The sequence below is a fragment of the Carettochelys insculpta genome, chromosome 5 (genome assembly GCF_033958435.1).
Source record: "Carettochelys insculpta isolate YL-2023 chromosome 5, ASM3395843v1, whole genome shotgun sequence".
Lineage (NCBI taxonomy): Eukaryota > Metazoa > Chordata > Testudines > Carettochelyidae > Carettochelys > Carettochelys insculpta.
In genome coordinates, this window is record NC_134141.1 from 24,262,845 (window position 1) to 24,283,326 (window position 20,482).

Consider the following 20,482-nt stretch of genomic DNA (forward strand, 5'->3'; position numbering starts at 1 on the left):
TTGCAGAGTCAACTGATTCGGTCCTTCATTCCAGTAAAGACTCAAGAGCTACACTCAGAACCCTGGGTATTTATACCCCTCCATACAGAAAGAAAAAGTATTACCCTCAACAAAGGCGATACCCGTACCAACCTCAGCGTGCTCAGTACCAATGGGGCTACGACCAAGGGCGGCATCAACAGCAACAACGGTATAGAACTCCTAGGCGACGTTCCCAACAGAGCCGTGCATCCTCGGGGCAGGCCCAAAGGCAACAAGTTTGACAGACAGGTCGAGGGCTGCACTATTACTACCATCGCACAATGTCATCCACAATTAATGTTCCATCATCGCCTCCGACCGTTCCACTCACAATGGCAAAAGATCACTACAGACAAATGGGTACTGGAGATCATAGCCACGGGTTACGTGATCCCCTTTCAGTCGCTCCCACCGCCAAGACCTCCGCCCAGGCCTCATCTCAGGGATGCATCCCACGAGGTGAAACTCAAGCACGAGGTGGACCACCTTATGCTCATAGGGGCAGTGGAAAGAGTGCCAGAGCGACTCCAGGGGAAAGGGTTTTATTCACAATACTTCCTCACAGAGAAGAAAACAGGAGGCTGGAGGCCCATCTTAGATCTTCGAGGCCTCAACCGGTACTTGCGCAAACAACGTTTTTGGATGATCACAGTCGCCTCTATACTCACGGCACTGGACGATGGAGATTGGTTTGCAGCCCTCGACTTACAAGATGCGTATTTTCATATAACGATCCACCCGGCACACAGACATTTTCTCCGGTTTATGGTCGGCAAAGAATATTTCCAATACAAGGTTCTGCCGTTCGGCCTCTCCTCAGCCCCCAGAGTCTTTACCAAGACCCTGGCAGTGGCGTCAGCCTACCTGCACAGACAGGGGGTATTTATATTCCCATATCTGGACGACTGCCTACTGAAAGGGGCCTCGAAGGCAGAGGTACTACGCATGATACGCGTAACAGCAAACATGTTTTCTTCGCTGGGCCTGGTCATCAACCTTGCGAAGTCAAAGATTGACCCCACACAAGACATAGAGTTTATAGGGGCACACACAAACTCTATCACAGCAAGGGTTTATCTACCCGACGCTCGCTTTCGCGCCATCGGCTCCCTAGTGCAAGTCATTACATACAGCCTGACGGTGCCGGTTTTAACGTGCTTGCAGCTGCTAGGCCACATGGCAGCAGCAATGTTCGTGGTACAGAACGCCAGATTGTATATGCGCAACCTGCAACATTGGCTGGCGAGCGTCTACAAGCTGGCATCCCACACCGTCCACAGTGTGGTGTCGCCCATGACAGAGGTGCGCAGATCCCTACAATGGTGGGTAAACCCCAAGAACATGCTAACAGGGGTACCCTTTCACCAACCACAAATCTCTATTTTCTCACCACCGACGCCTCCCACATAGGGTGGGGAGCACACATTGGCGAAGAGGTGACGCAAGGACTGTGGTCCCCTACGGAACAGTCACTGCATATAAATATACTGGAGCTCAGAGCAGTGTTCAACGCCTGCAAACACTTTCGAGACCACATACAAGGCAAAGTAGTCGGGATCAATACAGACAATACCTCCACCATGTTTTATATAAATCGACAAGGAGGAGCTCGATCTCGTGCCTTATGTGCGGAAGCAGTCCGGCTGTGGAACTGGTGCATCGCCAACAATATAACGTTGAAAGCCTCGTACTTACCAGGCGCTCACAACGTGAAGGCAGACCAGCTGAGCAGGCGCTTCGCACTCACACACGAGTGGCAGATCCGCTCCGATCTGCTACGACCGATCTTTCATGCATGGGGGTTTCCCCAGATAGACCTGTTTGCCACTCAACACAACAATAAGTGCCCCGAATACTGCTCCAGGGCAGGACTGGGGCGGGGGTCCTTGGGGGACGCATTCGCCATTTTGTGGAAGGGCCCCCTGCTTTACACGTTTCCCCCCACAGTGCTCATCCACAAGGTCTTGCGGAAAGCCAGGAGGGAGAGAGCCCGCATGATCCTAGTAGTCCCAACATGGGATCAACAGCAATGTTTCCCCTTGCTTCTGCGCATGTCGGACCGCCCACCGCTTCCCCTTCCGGTGGCGCCGGACCTGCTCACGCAGGCCCAGGGGTCCATACTGCACCCGCACCCACAGCCCCGAGGCCTGCGCCTACAAGCATGGTTAATCCATGGCTCAGCTCCCTAGAGAGTACATGTACGGAGGGAGTACAACAAGTCCTGGAGAGTAGCCGAAGGACCTCTACCAGGAAGACCTACAAGCAGAAATGGACTCGATTCACTGCATGGTGTTCTACCAAGCAGTTAGCTCCCCTTGATGTGCCTATACCTGTAATACTAGAATACTTACTGGACCTCGAGAGGAGGGCTGTCCCTATCCTCGTTGAAGGTCCACCTCTCCGCTATATCGGCTTTTCAGCATGAAGAGGAAGGGCCCACGGTGTTTGCCCATCCTATTGTTACCAGGTTCCTGAAGGGGCTGGTAAACCTGTACCCCCCTCGGAAACCGCCTCCACCATCGTGGAGCTTGGACCTGGTGCTCAGCACGCTAACAGGACCACCGTTTGAACCTTTAGCCACAGTTTCCCTCCGTCTCCTTACGATAAAGACAACCTTCCTTCTTGCAATCACGTCAGCTCGCAGGGTGAGTGAGCCCACAGCAGTTATTGCAACGCCGCCCTGCACAGTATCCTCAAAGGAGGCGGTAACCTTACGGATGCACCCAGCCTTCATTCCGAAAGTTTCCTCAGAGTTCCACCTTAACGAGCCTATAGTTTTACCCTCGTTTTACCCGAAGCCTCACAGCTCCAGCAAGGAGGCACGCCTGCATCTCCTGGACGTGAGGAGGGCGTTGGCCTTCTACATAGACAGGACTAAGTCCTTCCAGAAAACGGACAGACTCCTAGTCTCTCTCGCTCCCAGGTCAAAAGGAGAGGGTCTCTCTTCACAGAGAATCTCGAAGCACTTTGTGTCCTGCATAAAGATGTGCTACAAACTTCAGAAAACCCCTTTACTGGCCCCGCCTAGGGCTCACTCCACCAGGGCGGTGGCAGCATCAACAGCCTTTTTCAAGGGCATCGCGCTAAAAGACATCTGCAGAGCGGCGACCTGGTCATCTTATGACACCTTCGCCAAGCATTATGCCCTACACTGGGTATTCCAAGAGGATACCCGCCTCTTGACAGCGGTCCTTTCGGGGGCAAGCTGCACATAAACCGATTACCCACCTCCTTTCTTGGGTTACTGCTGGGTAGTCACCTATTATGGAGCACCCAGGGGGACACTCGAGGAAGAAAGAGAAGTTACTCACCGTAGTAACGATGGTTCTTCGAGATGTGTCCCCGTGGGTGCTCCACCACCCGCCCATCCTCCCCCCTTCAGATCTCTGTTTAGTGTTTTTCAGGAGCATCCAAGGCGGTTGGTCAAGGAACTGGCAGGGACCAGATCGCGCATGTGGCCGGGAGCGCGCAAGGGAGCGGCGCGCGCCGGCGCATGCGCGGTCCAGCAGAAACTGCTGGAAAGATCCGATCTGCAGCACCAGGGCGAGCCCGACACCTATTGTGGAGCACCCACGGGGACACATCTTGAAGAACCATCGTTACTACGGTGAGTAACTTCTCTTCTCTCAGGTAATGTCTGGTGGGCAAGGGAGTTGTAGTTTGGAGAAGGCATATCTGCCACTTTAAAGACCTTTTGGGCTCCTGTAGAAAGTTCCAGAAACATTGAAGAGGCTGGCAGATGAGGAGGAGGGGAAATATGCAAGTCCTACATTTCCCATTTTTGGTATCTGTCACATGCTAGCGTTGAGGTGGATGGGTTCAGATCAGATGTCAGTCAGCTTCTCCTGCCTTGTGTTATGTTTAAGACTGAACTGGACCTTTTGAAGGTTGAAAACCGTACTCTCTGCTGCAGTCCTATTTTGGCCAGAAATGATTATACTAAAATCTCATGAGAAGTTCTGTTAGGTTTGTTCAACTCTCTCCTGCTATTCTGTCTGTTTCTTTTTTTGTTTAAAAGGTGTACATGGGAAATCAGAAGAGCCTCTTTGTGCGAGATTTCCAGCTCAAAGAGTTTTTTTTTGTTTGGTTTTTAATTTTTATGTAATTAATTTACAATAGTCTGATCTCTGTATCCATTTACATTTACAAAAATGTATTGTCTTAGTCTGGAAAACTTATTTTTTATTTTGCTTGCTTTCTCTGATTACAAGAGTTAGTTAAATCATTGAATTCTAACGCAGAAGTGAGGGGCATTTCATGGTAAAGAAAAGAACTACTCCTTTTAGGCTGTGTAGTTGCTGACAGAACTGTATGGTAAGGAATGAAGCCAAAAGTCGGTGCCTCCCAGCCCGAGGCAGTCAGTTATGTCACAGAAAACACATTGTCTGAAGTCTCTTAGTATAAACCTTTTTTTGTTTATTTTTAATCAGTCAGATGACTGAATGTTGAAACAATGCTTTTCAGAATAAGAACAAGAGCAAGTTACACACAGCTACCACTGACATGAGTTGTGTTTTTGCCTACTCTGAGGAAAAAACTTGTGCCTTAGAATTTTTTTTTTTAAATGTGTTACGATGAAATAAAGCTGTAACTGTCTTGAATGAATGAGATCTGTTGGCCTGTGTAATGTGTTCTGAAACAAAAGCCCTGTATCCTGTGAAATTAGATGATATATCAGTAAACATACTTCACTCCAGGGAGGTGAACTAGGTTATCTAAGAGGCTATTTCACCCCAGAATTCAGTGAAAGAAACATGAGAGTCAAGGTGTTCAACTTCCCTAAAATCCCATGATGTTGGCAAAGGATACTGTGTTGCAAGTAGGTCTTTTTGATCACCATTAACTCATGCAATTAACTCACATTATATCATAATTAATTGCAGTTTTCATTGCACTGTTAAACAGTACCAATTGAAAGTTATTAAATTTTTGGGGTGTTTTTCTACTGAAGCTAGAAACTTCAAGTCTGATGACGGGTTGCGCTGTCAGTTTGCATTGTGGTAGCCCATAGCACGATTTGTCCTGATCTTAACCTCAGCTGTGAATAAATTAAAAAAAAATAATACAGTTCAGCTACCAGTTTCTGTTCAACTAAAGTCAAGTTATAGAGACAGGGAATAAGATGGAAAAATCAGTCTTTGGGTTTTTAGTGCTTGCTTTTACCTCAGAAAGAGGTGATGGTTGGTGTATAGTACTAGTGAGACAAGGTTCTTGAAGACTGTCAGCTGCAATAATGAATTTGCAGTCATAAATATTAACACAAAATTCTGAAATGTTTCGCTGAAGTTTGAACCACTAAAGCTTCATGATTTCACTGAAAACTATGCCTACTACAGAACAATGAAATTGTTTTGCAAGATTGTTGTCCTTGTTAGAAAAGTTACTCAGCACATTAGCCTTGTCAGACTCCTCATTGTCTTTGCATACAGAGTATTTATCAGTGTGTCTCTAATTATATACATGTAACAAAGCAAGCCATCCTGTAGGACCTTAAAGACTAATACATTTATTTATTAATAAGCTTTTGTGGGTGAGACCCACTTCCTAAGATGTGTATGCATATGGTAGCACTACTGAACTTGGTGGCCTTATGTGAGACTTAATTGAAATGTTTCTCTTCCCTTTCATGGTTAGGTTTCTCTGGAAGTCTTCTTTGGTAAACCTGGGCCCTGGTTTGAAGACACTGAGATGGACGGTGACAAGAACTCAATATTCCATGATGTTGATGGTTCGGTGACTGGATACAAGGACACTTATGTTGGCAGAATGGATAATTTCCTGATCCGACATCCAAAATGCATGAACGTTACACGGTGGAATGGTGTGATCTGCAGTGGGGCCTATGCACAGGTTCGAACTGTTCTAAATCTTTTGTGTATTCTGTATTTTATACGTACTGACAAGACTTGAAGAAAAAGAATATTAAAGTATGAAATTCCTTCCTCCTTGTTTTACACTTGCTGCGCCTGCTAAACAGTTCTGAACAACTGACTATTTCGAGAAAAAGGAGAAATTCTGATAGCAAAAGTAATAAAGCAGCACGTTGACTCGCCATCATCCATACACTGCAGTCTGGTTGATGAAAACATTTAAATACAAGGATTTTCCTTCACGTGACAGTTCTGTTTTTTGTAATATTAAAAATGTGAAATACAGTTTTCAAAATATCACCCCACTACTGCTCCCGCCCATCCCCACCCCCACTGGGATCAATTCCTAGCAAGACATAGACGTGGCATGTGGAGTTACACAAATTACCAAATCTATCTGTGCCTCGGTTTCCTGTCTGTAAAATGGGGATAATTCTCTGCCTTTTGTATTTGCAAACTCTACAGGACAGCAACTATCTTTTAATCTAGTGTTCCTCTAATAGTTCTGTTTATACTGTTTATCATTATTTTCCTTCATGTGTAATTGTTTCTAGTGACACTGTTAAAAAAATTGTTAGGTTAGTTCAACTCTCCCCTGATTTTCTGTCTCTGCTTTTTATAAAAAGGTATACATCCAGACATGGAACCCACAAAACCTTACTATGACTATAGTGCGAGATGAATACCCAACGAACCCTATGACACTCCGAGGTATTAACCAGCGAGCTGCCGCCTTTCAACAGTACCAGCCTGTGATGATGCTTCAGAAGGGCTATACAATACATTGGAATGGACAAGCTCCCCAAACTACTTTTCTTTATCTCATTAACTTTAACAGGTATTTTTCCTTTCATTTTTGTCTTTGATTCACAAGACAACATTGGAATAAAGGTTGAACCTCTCTTGTTCAGCACCCTCAGGATCTGACTGGTGTTGAACAAGAGATTTTTTGTCAAACCGCAGAATGTCAATATTGTCTACCACATTACCAATGCTTACACTGTTTACTTGGCTCTTAGAAGACGTTTAGGGGTAAATTACAGCTAAATAAGAGCCCAGAGTTAGGACTCGTGGCTGTAAACAAACTTTATGGGACCATGGGAAACTTGGCCACACTCATGATAAGTGGTCATATGGCTAACTAAAATCCTGCTGGATTACAGGTGTTGCCAGACAAGAGAGTTCCAGATTAGAGAGGTTCCACCAAAATTAAAACCATGAGTAAGAATGGGACTTTTTTTGCAGTAGCAAATATTAAGAACAAAATATGTCCTACAAACTTAGACCAAAAGCTGTAAAGAAGCATTTAAAGAAAAGCCCTATTATTTTATTACTGTGTGAAGCACTGTACAGAATATCAATAAATGGTTTGACCTATCATTTGGCCTTAAGAGTCACCCATATAAGATCAGCATGTGAAACTAGAAAATTAAAATTTGTATCCAAAGCTGGGTGAATTGATTTTTTTTTTTTTTAAATCAAAGTAACTTAAATCCCTGACATTTTTATCATGATATAAATCAGTGATCAGGAAATCTTGTTTTAAATTGATTTTTATTAATGGTTTTTCATTTTGTACTTTTCAGTTACTTTCCAAAAAATGATTTGCATTTGTTGATAATCATTAATGTATGTTGATTGTCAGCTAAAATATATCTTTATACTGAATTGGGTGCTGCTTTTGCTAACCAGGAGGATACTCAGTTTAACTTCCAGCTGAATGATTATGTGTTTTCACTTGAGATATATGTCAAGCTTAATTTTTAGAAAGCAGTTGAAATTCAGTTTAAAAGTGAACAAAAACATTCTTATTAACTAAAACTACCTTGCATGTGCTGGCTACAGAAGAAGAAAAGGAGTTTATCAATACATGTTTTGCATTTAAAACAACTTGATTTATTAAATAGAGAAGGTATCTGTAGATAGTAAGTTGAGCTGATAGTTTCTGGTCATGGTGTCCTTCAAGATTTTGGGATTACTGGATTCCTCCTTTCACATACAGTTTTTATTCATAGATTGGAAAAGAAAACAACTTTTCTCCTTTTTCACCTTCCACGTATTCTCTTAACTTTGAATGAATTAGTTATTAAACTAAAATTGTTCAATAAACTGACATGAAAATATTCCATCTGACTCTGTCTCTCCTCTGGTTCCACTATAACAAAAACATGAAACTTGTTCAAAGTGAGCTATATAACAATTTTGTTTCACTATATTTCCAGGAATGAGTGGATTCAGGTTGGACTCTGTTATCCATCAAGCACAACTTTTCAAGTAACATCTGATGTCTTTCAAAGGCAGACATCTGCTTTCCATAGCGTAGTAGACTATACATCAGTAACTTCCATGGTGGAGCTGCGGAAAAATCAATCACAGAAGAAGTTTTATTTTGACAACAGCACTGGGTAATTTTATATATATATATTGATAATAAAATACACCTTATTTAATGGTAAAATTGCACATTCTGTCGTGTTGAGAATTGGCTGTCATGGCTGCTTAATAAGGGAAGTCTTGTAGAGAAATGCTAAGCATGTCACCTTGAATGTTTGGAAGATGAATCCATATAACTTGTAATTATAAAAGTAGTGGCCATCAGATCAGCACTTGTAAATGTAGACCACAGCAACCACAGTTATTTCCTATTCTAAGTACGGAGGAAACTGTGGCATCTCAAATACCAGAGAGAGGTACCTTTGTTAATTTAGTATGCCTCAAATGTAAATATTTGCCCTTCTCCTGTTAAACAGTTGGGCTATGTCTCCACTTGGGAAAAACTTCAAAATGGCCATGCTAATGGCCAAATTAGAGAATATTAATGAGGCGCTGGAATGAATATTCAGTGCCTTATTAGCATGCTGTGCGGCTCATCTACACGGGGGTCCTTTTTGAAAGGATCCTGCAAACATCAAAATCCCCTTATTCCTGTCAGCTGATAGGAATAAGCAGATTTTGATGTTTGCAGGGTCCTTCCGAAAAGGACCCCCATGCAGACGAGCAGCGCGCGAGCGAAACATGGTGCTTTCAGAGTGCTGCAGCCAGCAGCATGCTAATGAGGCGTTGGATATTCATTTCAGCACCTCATTAATATTCTCCGATTTGGCCATTAGCATGGCTATTTCAAAGTTTTTTCCCAAGTGTACATACAGCCTTGAAGAAAATTTCTGTTGGTCCAGAAGGAATCAGACCTGTTTTCTTAAACTATGGCATAAAAATGTCAAAAGGGACATAAGCACTTACGCTTGTCAGCTTTGAAAATAGCACTTAAGCTTCTAAGTCACTTAAGCACTTCTAAGAGTATTATGATGAGAATAAAGCTTCCTTAGAAGAAAACTACGTATACGTATTCTTCTGCACATTGTGTTATTTTGTTTTGTTCCCTATTTTTGTTAGAATATTAGTATAAGATGCTGTGTATTTTATAAACTAGTTTGTGGTACTGGTGTATATAAACAGATGTATGTATTCTTTTGATATAATTTAAATAACATTTAGGTTTTCTTTTTACTTCTAGCAACTACAGCAACAAATAGCTACAGAAAATATATATAACAATATTCCACTCAGGGTGTGATTGTTAGGCTTTAGGCATGCCCAGAGCAATAAAGACATCTGTTTTCTAAGTTACACTAACATATTTTTGCATATTCTACAATAAGAGCACAGTTATTGTGTCCGATTAATGTCTGATATGTTAATTGCCAGACAGCAAGTTATTAGTGAACATTTATTAAGATATGTGCTGTGAAAGTTAACGGTAAGGGGTAGATGGGTGGTGGTTTATGGTGGCTAGATGTTTTTTTCCTCTGATCAAATAAATCTTCTAATAATGACCCCCCCTAACATTTGGAGAGTTTTAATATAAATCACTCAAGACTTTGCTGTCATAGAAGTTACTACAGAACATTTACATAGTACTGTAAAATTAGAGACTTAGAAGACAAAAATATGTAACCATTCCCCTGTTCCTGAAAAGTTTACAGTTTGAGGTCTCCTGAGTTCACTGATAAGAATGTTTTGAGGACACTTTTTTTTATCAGCTAGTTTTCTAATCTCTTGTATTGTTTTATATTTAGATTGCTGTTTTTATATCTTCAAGCCAAATATAATAGAGATGGTCACAGTTATTGTTCATCTCAGGGATGTGAAAGAGTCAAGATACAGGCCACTGTTCAATCAAAAGAGATCAGTAACTGCATGACAAAAGCTTATCCAAAGTATTACAAAGCACCAACTGTTCCACAGCCAATGCCAGCCAGAACTACTGTACAGTGTAAAAATTGTGGCACAACTCAGGTAAAAAAAAAAAAAAATTAACATGCCATAAATTACCATTAGATCTTTACTTCCATGTAATTGCCTTATATATGATTTTCATGAAGACATAAGAACACTTCAGAATCAGCTGTAGAACCTGGAAGAAATTTCTGTTCTTGTGTGTAGATTGCTGACTGCATAAAGGGCAAAGTCAGTTCTAATTTATTCAAAGTTTTAAATATGTTTTCAAAAATGAAAGCTTTCATAAAAACAATTCAGTGATGCCTTTTTTAAATAATAAGACGACTAAGGGAAACAGCCCCTCTACAATGTGTTTCAACCTGAATATTAGTACTGCAAAGGCCTCTGCGCATCCCCAGTTAGGGGGTTTGGTGCCTCTCCTGTGAGGCTATGCCAGTGTAAATAATAGAGCCATTCCTGCTGGAGAGCACGGGAGTTCTCTCATTCTAGAATAATATCATTGGCTCTGTGTATGGGAGAGAGCACTTACTAACACATCTAACCTCAGTTAAGTCACTGCCACAAAGAGCTAAATGAAACTGCTTGTGTCTGTGAGCCAATTAGTCTATCTTCTTAAGTTTCTTAGAATAATTGGGACTACTTGCCTTGTGTTATCTCCAATGCTGTATCCTACCCTGGGTCCTGCAGAGCAGTGTTTCTTAAACATTTTAAGACCACGGAATACCAAACAATAATATCATGCGGAACAGCTGTGAAAATTTTCTTCAAAAAATTGTTGTCAGGCTGAAAACAAAAAACCCCAAGAACCAAAAGCAACATGTACGGCAAAAACAAAATCAAGTAATTTTTAACCAGATACCATAGCAAAGAAGAGGGAACATTGTGTCTGATTTTAATAACAGAAAACATATAGCATCAGTGTATGATGCTGAATGTCACTCTTGTGGTGCACCTGCAAGTTTTTCAGGGAACACCAGTGGTCCTCGGAACATTACCGTAGAGGACCCAAAGTGTGAATTCTCTTCAACCATCTTTCCAGAGAGGGATGTATGTGCTTGATGCTTAAGGAGAAGCTCACAAGATGAAGAAGAGGCTCTTACAACAACAAGGGCACATAGCTTGTTTGAGCCTTGAGCCAGATCATCCTAGTGCTTCGTCAGGAGTTTCCAGGTCTAATGTTGACATCTAATGGAAAGAGAAATAAGACAGACCCTGCCACACCAGTTCTGGTGCCACTCTTGAACTGAGCCTAAGAACAACCTCTCCAAGGCACGTTTGCTGTTCCTGTGCCTGTCCCCAGACACCTTCTAGCACTGCAGCCCCCGTCAAAATAGTTTTTGAGCTGCTGTCAGCTCCAAAAATTCACTCAGTGCTGTAGTCAGCACAGATAATTTTTGTGGAGTCAGGTTTCCAGATATTCTCAAGTCCCTTTTTCGGGTAAGAAGAAGTAGCAGCCTCTATCAAAGCTTTTGGCTGTGCCTCCAATGTGTGATGTAAAACTTAAAGCAGTGGTGTACAACCTTTTTTCAACCACAACCCCCACATTTATTGCGCTTAGGTGGCAACCCCCCGAAATAGCGAGAAGAGCCATTTTTTTTCTAATTCAGGTACAAAATCAATACTTCCAGAGTGACAATGCATGAGAATACGAAACTGTACTTAATAAATGTCAAACCGTACTTTTCGTCTCCCCTGTTTTAAGGATGGTGCACACGCAATGATTTGTTCCAGTTAGAAAGTTTGTTACCCCCATCTCCAGCTTTTACCTGCCTCAGCCCCCAAATCTGCCCTCCTATCCCGAAGCTTTTCCCCCTATCCCTGCATCTCACAAACCTGCCCTCCATCCCCAAGCTTTACTTTCCATCAGCTCCAACCCTCCCCCACCACCCCCAGGTTTTACCTGACTGAAACAAGTTGCTCCACGTGCTGGTCCTCCGTGGCCCCCACTGCTCCCCTCAGCGCAGCTCCGGCAGGACAGGCTCAGCTGCCCCTCCCCCCCAGCTCTCCTGTAGCTGTAGCTTCTTGCTGTTCCGGGGTTCTCAGCTCACTGACTCCACTGGTGGCTCTGGGGGCTGCCACTGCTTAAACAAATAAAACTACATTGAGTTTTAACTGCGGGCTTTAAGTGGCAGCAGTCTCCAGGCCACAATTGGAGTCAGAGGCAACAGTGCTCAGAACCACAAGTGGCTCTTTAAAGAGCCGCAGCTCCCAGAAGGACATCCACGACTCCCAAGGGGGTCGCAAGCCCTGGGTTGAACACCACTGGCTTAAAGATCACATCTTTCTGTCCTCACCACCAGTTCCAAAAACAGCTAATTATATTCATCTTGTACTATTAGAGGATCACAGTTGTTGTTGTAATGACCCTTGGCTAATTCAGTGCGGGTCTACATAGCCCAGAAACTCTCTGAAAACATAATAGTGCATCCCTGACTGCCTCCTCAGATAAGGAAAGGGGCATAAACCAGAAGCTGCTGGAAGAATAATCTGTTCAGCTTTTTTAGAGTTGCCAAGTGCTACATTACCAAACTGTCCATGTTCTAGATGCAGCTATGTGTGGTAATCAAGTAAGCCTGCACTTATTCCTTACCACATCCGTCCACTCGCGTGCACACACGCGCACACAGACGCAGCTAAGAGCTTGGTTACCCAGGGCAGAACACTGGTGAGATGCACTAAGAGCAGTTTAGGACCCCTCAGGCTCTGCTCCCAGAACCAGGGCCACCGGTATAGATCTGTGGAGATAACCATGACTTACATCTTCAGGCCTTACTCCAGTTCCATACAAACATCTTTGAGGGCCAGCTCTTTCTAATGATAAAACAGATCAAACAGTGGAGAGAATTCAGATGAGAGTTACAGCCTGATCTCCGGGGCTTTCCCAGTCCTTATGTACTTCAGACCAGCTGACCTTAAGCTTGGTTTCAGTGTCAGACAGGTTCCCTCTGTGAAGTAGCAGGGGAGTGGGGCCTCACAAAAGGAAAGGAAGCATGGTTGGAATGCTCCAAAAAACAAACACTGTCTTTCTGTGACTTCAGCACGTTGGGGGACCAATAGTAACTGCCCCTCTCATCCTGCACCAGTTGTAATTTGGCCATTGTTGAGGATCTGAGCCATGGTGTTACTACTTAATCTTCCATTGTTCCAGAAACATGCTTAAGGTTTTTTTTTTCTTTTCTATACTTTCATAGAAAAGACTTTTAAGAGACTGATTTCTCTACTTGTAATGGCTTTCTCCTCCATCCCCTTTTTTCAGTAACTGTATTTTCCTCCTCCTTTTCTTTTTACTCCTGTTTGGCAGGGAAATTATATTTTCTTTCCAAGTCAATAAAAAGCTTATACTACCATCATGTTCATAACTCAAGTTTCTGTCCCCTGTGACAAAAACAAAACATAAGAAATACGTTCATAACTTTTTCCACAATTTCTCTTTTGCCACTTAAACCTTTTCACCCTTCTTGTTTCACTGCAGTAAGCCAGGTTTTATTCTCTCTGGAAAAGTAGTTTTTACAGTTAAAAGTCTGCTTATGGTGATAGTTTATGCACTCTACTTTTATCACTTCTATATCTTTCAGTTTCCCATTTGTTGTTGTGCAATTTCCCCCAAAAAGCTAACTGTTAGTGAGAGTATAAATGTTGCAATTTGTATTCAGGAAAAGCTCCCATTGCTATCAGTGGAAATATCACTTGCATAAAGATTACAAATTTAGGGCTACAGGCACATTTTTGGTATCTTCCGTGCTGTCTTGCTCCTTCTTTCTGATATATATGTTATTTATACTTCTGTTGTGTTACCCGAAAAGCAAAAGTGGCTCAAACTGATACATAGCACAAACCTGGGGGCAAGATACCAAGCAATGCTGTAAGAATAAAGTGCTGTTGCTTCAACTTGGATACATTACTATTCTGGTTTTCATCCATACTAATAGATTTATGTTGCAAAAGTACCTTAGATCTGTTAGATGCTTTATGGATATATAGTTCCCGTTCCTGGAAGACCTTGCAGTATAATGGTATTCCTGCATTTTGAGATTGTTAATCTGGGTTTTCCCAGCTGGCAGTTTAGTGTGTCTATCAGAATAGTTGCTGACTATCTGTCTGCTGTCTCAACTTTCAAATAATACTTGCTGTTTAGAATTTCTGAGTGGGGAGGTGTGCAAATATGTTAATTTTTTATTTTTTACATCTAGATGGCATTTACCAGTGATCCTCACAAAACCTACCTCCTTGTGCAGATTCAGTCACTGAGCAAAATGGAATTACAAAGTAGTCTTCAATCTTTTATCTCTGTAAGTATTCTTATGGCCTCTCTTAAGTACTTTCTCCTTAGCAGTTTGAATTGTGGCAGTTATACACTGATGCACTCTTGGATCTTGCTGAGCATCCTTCTGCTGAAGCCAGTGGGTACTCAGTACTGTAGTGGTTAAATCCAAATCAGTGAAAGAACTCTTATGCTAACAGATTATTACCGAGGAGATTCCTCCAAGATTTTGTTCTGTTAAAGCCTTTCAAACCTGTAATTAGGAGAGAGGGATCATTGTTTTTTGTTTACACTCCAGCTCACTAGTGATAAAAGTGGTGATGTAATGTTGCTTAATGCTTGGTCTGTTGCCATTTTTCCACTTGGGAACCAAGAGGGAATTGTATATACTGCTGGAAGTGAGGGTTTGCAGGTGTCCTCTGCACCCCAAGGGTGAAATTTCAATTTATATTTGTCCTAGAGAGTAATACATACATTGTGCTAATTTAAATAGCGAAACTCTGAATTATTTAGGCAGAGGAGGGCTGGCTATAACAGCATGTGTGTTTTGTAACATAAATGCAAACGTGTAAGAGATTTTATGTGGCTTATTTTTAATAACAAGATTCAGTAAGATGCCCTGTTAAGTACGGAACAACTTAATCAACGGAGGAGGCTGCACCCTTTGCTTTTGTGCACAGAGGGAGTGGTTGGATCTCTGAATGCACCATCTCAGAATCACGAGGGACTACTTCCATTCCTAGTCAAGAACGGTGCCGGCTGAGATAGGATTCTTATGGGGAAGAGTGAGAAAAAGCTAGGTGATTCTCAAGGCTCCCTGAGGAGTAAAGAAGTCCCCTCTGCAGGGTCTTTCTGGGAAGAGGATGATTGGAGAAATTACAGTTCTCCAAATTATTGGTGTTTAAAAAGGATGCTACTGTGGCTTTAAATCAAATGATGATAAATGTGGTTAACTGACCAGTTCAGAAGAATATTATTATGTTTGCAAACTGCTGTGAAACAGGCAGGCAGTGATATATGATGTCTTCTCCACTTCAGGTCAATGGAAGTACGTTTCCCTTCAAAAGTGTGGGTGTGTTCACGTTAGTAGTTGATGCCTGTGTTGGCTCTGTGACAGGACAAAAGCTTTTTCTTCAAGCAAATATTAAAAGCATAGAGGAATATTTAAAAACTGGAATTCCACAAAGGTATATGCTATTGTAAATCTATCTAGTTATTCCAAATATATATAAAATCATGAAATATAGACTTGTGCTTGAGCACTTTATCATGATAGTGAAACCTTTCTCAGAAAACAGTATTTTCGGTTTTCTTTTACCAAATTTTCCTTAGACACACTTTTTGTAAACAATAACCTTTTCCATAAAGTTTTTAATTAAAAAGCCTCAATTGGTCATAAAATTTCATTTTCTAAAACAGGATAATTTTCAACCCCAAAAATGTGTTGCGACTTTTTAAAATTACTTTTGATCAGCTCTCTATATGGTTGTGCCCCAAATACAGTGGTATAATAAACAAGCTAGTTTGGCAAGTATATGAGTATCACTGGTGATAAATGTTTTCCTCATTTTAATACTTCTGGTGCAGGTCAATAGTTTTACTAAGCACAAGAGGTGAGATAAGAAGCCTTAATATTTCAGAAGCCTTGATGTCCCTGGGAACAGCCAAGCCAGCTCATCTTCAAAACAAGGGTTTGTTTAATTTTCTCATAGTTCTTTTTTTTAATTCCTTATGAGACGTCAAATTCTTCGGGTGTTGCGTGAATTCTTTCCAGTTAAAATGATGTGTAACTATTTTGTAACCAAGAAGTTAGTGGAAAATTACTAAATCAGGTTTTAAAACTTACAAAGTGGCAGAGTGATGGGATTTTAAAACCATAGTTATTTGGCTGGGTGTGAGGATGGCTTCATTTACTGTGTTATGAGGAAGTTGGCAGATGAGGGATAGGAATTATTTGCTCCTATGATGTCTCGTTATACTGCCCATTTTCATGTAAACTGGAACCAAGAGGTGTGTCTCATGTCTAACTTCTGATTCTATAACTCTGGATTGTTGTGTTGCAGGGAGCATAGCCTTCTTTGGCTTCAGAGGAAACTTCAGACCTTCCTGGGTTAAGCTGTTTACCAGCCCTGCTGGGCAGGGCCTCAGTCAGATAGAAAAGTACATCCCTTTACAAATGGAAGAGTATGGCTGCCCCAGAATGAACTCTAGCAAACGGAAAGACTTGGAACTTTTAAAGCGAGCTTCAAGAGCACGTTAGAGACTAAGATGTATTAAGTGCCGGAAAAAATGTGAACTAACTTATTTAATTTATGGCATTTTAAACTATACTTTTATCCCAAGTAAACCATTTTACTCTTTGAAAAGACATATCACTATTTTGATCGCTTGAATGCCAATCTGTGCACCTTCTAGTTGTACAAAATGTTAAAGAATTTATTACTATTTGTATAGGCAGGTTTTTCAGAGATTTTTTTCTGATGTTTGTATTTACTGTAAACAGTTTCTTTTTGTTTTATACTTTTGTATCCTGAGAATTGAGGATGCTCATAAAAATCAGCCTGGAGAAGTTTTGATAGTAAGTGCTGGATTGCTTATGGTTTAAAGAAATTAAAAAAATCCATCTCTCGAACAGTTTGAATTGGTCATTTTAACTCTATTTCCGCTTTCCTTTTTGTTTTATACCTCAGCCCAGTTATGGGTTGGCTCAGCAGAAATCAGTCTTGTTGTAAATGCAAGATAACCTCTATTTCAAACCTCTCGTCATGATTTTTATCAATTTTTAATGTCCGGTTTTGCAGTGAATCTCCCTGGCTTGAGATATTGAATCTCTGGGGGTGCAAAGTGCAGGGCTATTTGGGCAGAGCAGGGACCCTGATCAAAGCTATGAGGAGGAGGGTGAGCTATTTGCTGCAGAGGAGGCTATCCTGCCATTAACAGCCTCCATGCTCCCAGCTAATGGATGACTAGGCAGAGCCATGATAGTGGAGCTTCAAGAAGTTCCCTGTGCAGCCACTGACAGGGGATTCCTGAAGGTGCACAGGAGGTAGCGCTTCCCACCTGCTGATTATTTTTCTTGGGTTTTGTGTATCAGGTGAAATTGAGGTTTTTCTGATGGACAATTTACATCAAGTTCTGATAAGCCCTTGCACACTTTCCCAGATATTAAAAGGCAAGTCATTCTCCCCACTAACACCTGAATACAAAGAATCCCAACAGTAACAAAAATAGCTATATGTATGCCCAGCCTTAGGGCAAGGTAAGCAAGGCAGTTGTCTTGGACCCCACCACTTCAGGGCCCCAGGCTCCCACTGGCTGAGACCCACAAACTCTTTGGCCAGGCCTGGCCATACAGGCTCAGACCAAAGGTTTTTCTAGCCTAGTAGCCTGTCTTTGGATAGTGGCCAATGCCTGGTGCCCCAGAAAGAATGAACTGAACAGATAATCATCAAGTGATTCATCTGATGTGGCCCATTCCCACGGCTGACAGACGGGGCCGAGGGCACCACCTCACCATCCTGGCTAATAACCATTGATCCTTCATGAGTGTATGTAGTAGCTCTTTTCTAAACCCTGTTAAAATCTTGGTCTTCACAATATCCTCTGGCAGGCATGTGCTATAGTTCAGCTGCAAAGGGGGTGAAGAGGGAGGATTCCAGGACCTCATGTAGGGGACCTGTACCTTATGTATGTTGTGGATCTGTGTTCAGCAGAGGCTACTTGTGCCTAGGAGTCCAGGGAACATATGGGATAGTGTTGGGCTGGCGTGAGGGCAAAACCACAGGGTGCACAGTTACGGAGATCCTTTCGCCTCTCTCTTTGGCTGATGTGCAGGAGCCTTGTGGGCTATCACAAAAGCAACCTAGGATGAGAAGCTTGCTTTTCTCACTTCCTTGAAAATCTCCAACTGTAGCCTGGTTATACAAGCTCCATTTTAAACACAAAATAACTCCCAAAAATTCAGTTTTCAAGTGACATAAGAACTAGTGAAGAGCACACGATCTCTGACCTGTACCATGCAAGTTGAACTTTTAATTTGTATTACTTTATACTGAAGCAGGAGGGAAAGATTCACAGCTCACACCTTTTGGTCTTCACTGCTCATGTTGTTTGTTTGGTTAATATTCAGTGCTATTTTCATTCATGTTATAATCAGGTTGCTTTGTGACCTCCTGTTTGAATCTTTTTAAATATAAATAAGTGGATATCTGCCCTTGGTTATACACTGTTTGTTTGGGTCCTTTTCAGTCTTGGCAACCCTTTTCCAAATTGTAGGAAGTCCACACTGAAGTATTGCAGATCATGCAGGTACAGATTTTAGGAGGCTGTGCCCTTTCAATATAAATGTCAGAGCCCAGTGACCAGTTACCTAAAAGGTGGAAAAGGGTAGAACTAAGTTGTATTCTAATCCAACATTTAATGCAAATGATTCTCCCTTCGTGCATGTTATCAGTGATTCTAATTGTTATATGAGTCTCCTTTTAAATATACTTCATATTTTGCATTTAAAATGAGTTCTCTTTGTAGAGATATCAACTTACACATTTTGTCTTGCTATAAAAAGTACAAAGGCTGTCTTGTGCCTTCAGGGGAATAATGCAGAGGAGCTGAATCACTTGTTTGTTAACTTACAAAGTATGCTACCTCAAAATGCTACCAATAAATCATTCCAGATCTAATAAACTTCCCTGTGCTAATGTGTGTTCCTTTTAATCCAGGGAGGCGTGTTAGGAATTTGACAGAGTATAAATACATTTTATATCCAACAACTTCAAGGCAATAAATGAGGCTATCCTCATTCTCCTTTTTTGTTAAATACACTTCAGTAGGATCTCGAAACAATTTACAGACATTAACTGCTCAAGCCTCAATGTATATGTGAGGGTAGTTATGGTTAGGATGCTTCCAGGTTTAGAGTGAGGACTGGGGAAAGGAGAGCATGGAGAAACTGAAGAACCGGATACTAAGTGGCTGTGTGAGGGCATGAGTCACTTTGAAACAAAGGTTTCCTCACTCTATCCTATATAGTACAGGCACACAAAAGACCAGATTCCACTGGTTGTAACATGTTTTTTCACGGCTGCGTATTGGATAGGGGCCTAAGCCTAAGATTCAATAGTTGGACAATGAAGCCTATTTACTTTCCTCCATTAAGAGTAATTTTCCAGGGTGTTTTTGTTTTTTGTTTTTTTTTTCCCCTAATAACTCCTAAAAGTCTGTCTGTCTGTCCCCTTCCTTTCCCTTGGAAGAGAGCTGGGAAATACTGTCAGTCCCAGGAGAAAACACAGGCATTGCTCCAGACAAGCATTTCTGTTTCCACTATCAAGCTTCACCTCTTATGTTCCAAATGCCCAGCTTTCCTTGCATTGGCTGAGGAGTGGCCAATCTTTCTTCTCAGTCAAAGATACTTGCTACTCATTGTGAGAATTTGAAATAGTGATGACTTTTTTCAGCTGTTCTCTCTCTCTCTCTCTTTCCCCACTTTCCCCACAATCCTCTTTAAATATCCGTCAGTCTGTCATAAAGGAGACATGACCCTGAAGAGATTTCTCCCAGAAATTCTGTTCCAGCTAATGCAATTAATGCAATTAATTAATCCAGAAAATAGCATGACTCTGTTGGCAGCTATGTGTTCTCCACTGTGCATGCATATATGACTTTCTTTTGAAAGTGAACAAACTCTAGACGTGGGCCCCAAGCCAAGGTCACCAAGCCAGCCAAGTTGAAAGAATAAAATGGAAAAACATAAGTCTGTTTTGCCTATTCATTATATAATGCCATTTTTTTAATATCAGCCTCATTGTAAACTGTGGTTAAAGGTTGATTTTTCCATTCTTAAATGGCTGGCCTGTTAAATCTGACCTGTGTGCTTATTGTACAAGTTTTATAAGCCACCTTCTATGAATTAGTGATGGGGAACTTACAAAAAGTGATGTTGGTGCTTTGCGTCAAGTTTTCTACTACTTATGACTCCAGTTTCATTACTCTCAGACCAGTGTATTTAATTAAGCTGCTTTTTAAAAAAAATCTTAAACAAGGAACTAAGCGGACTTCATGATATGGTTAAGTGTCATGTGAAGTGACTGCTAAA

The 20,482-nt window shown here is 41.6% G+C and overlaps 1 protein-coding gene across 2 annotated transcripts in view; it reads left to right on the forward strand.

The window, feature by feature from the left end:
* Positions 1 to 19,058, forward strand: part of CEMIP2 (cell migration inducing hyaluronidase 2) — a 75,009-nt gene extending 55,951 nt beyond the window's left edge. For both annotated transcript variants that reach the window (XM_074994772.1, XM_074994774.1), the window contains exons 17-24: positions 5,656 to 5,871; positions 6,518 to 6,729; positions 8,114 to 8,296; positions 9,968 to 10,187; positions 14,321 to 14,419; positions 15,430 to 15,578; positions 15,979 to 16,082; positions 16,455 to 19,058. In XM_074994772.1, coding sequence (XP_074850873.1) covers positions 5,656 to 5,871; positions 6,518 to 6,729; positions 8,114 to 8,296; positions 9,968 to 10,187; positions 14,321 to 14,419; positions 15,430 to 15,578; positions 15,979 to 16,082; positions 16,455 to 16,651 — 1,380 coding nt within the window. In that variant the 3' untranslated portion in view covers positions 16,652 to 19,058. The remainder of the gene's footprint in view (positions 1 to 5,655; positions 5,872 to 6,517; positions 6,730 to 8,113; positions 8,297 to 9,967; positions 10,188 to 14,320; positions 14,420 to 15,429; positions 15,579 to 15,978; positions 16,083 to 16,454) is intronic.
* The last annotated feature ends 1,424 nt before the right edge of the window (positions 19,059 to 20,482 follow it).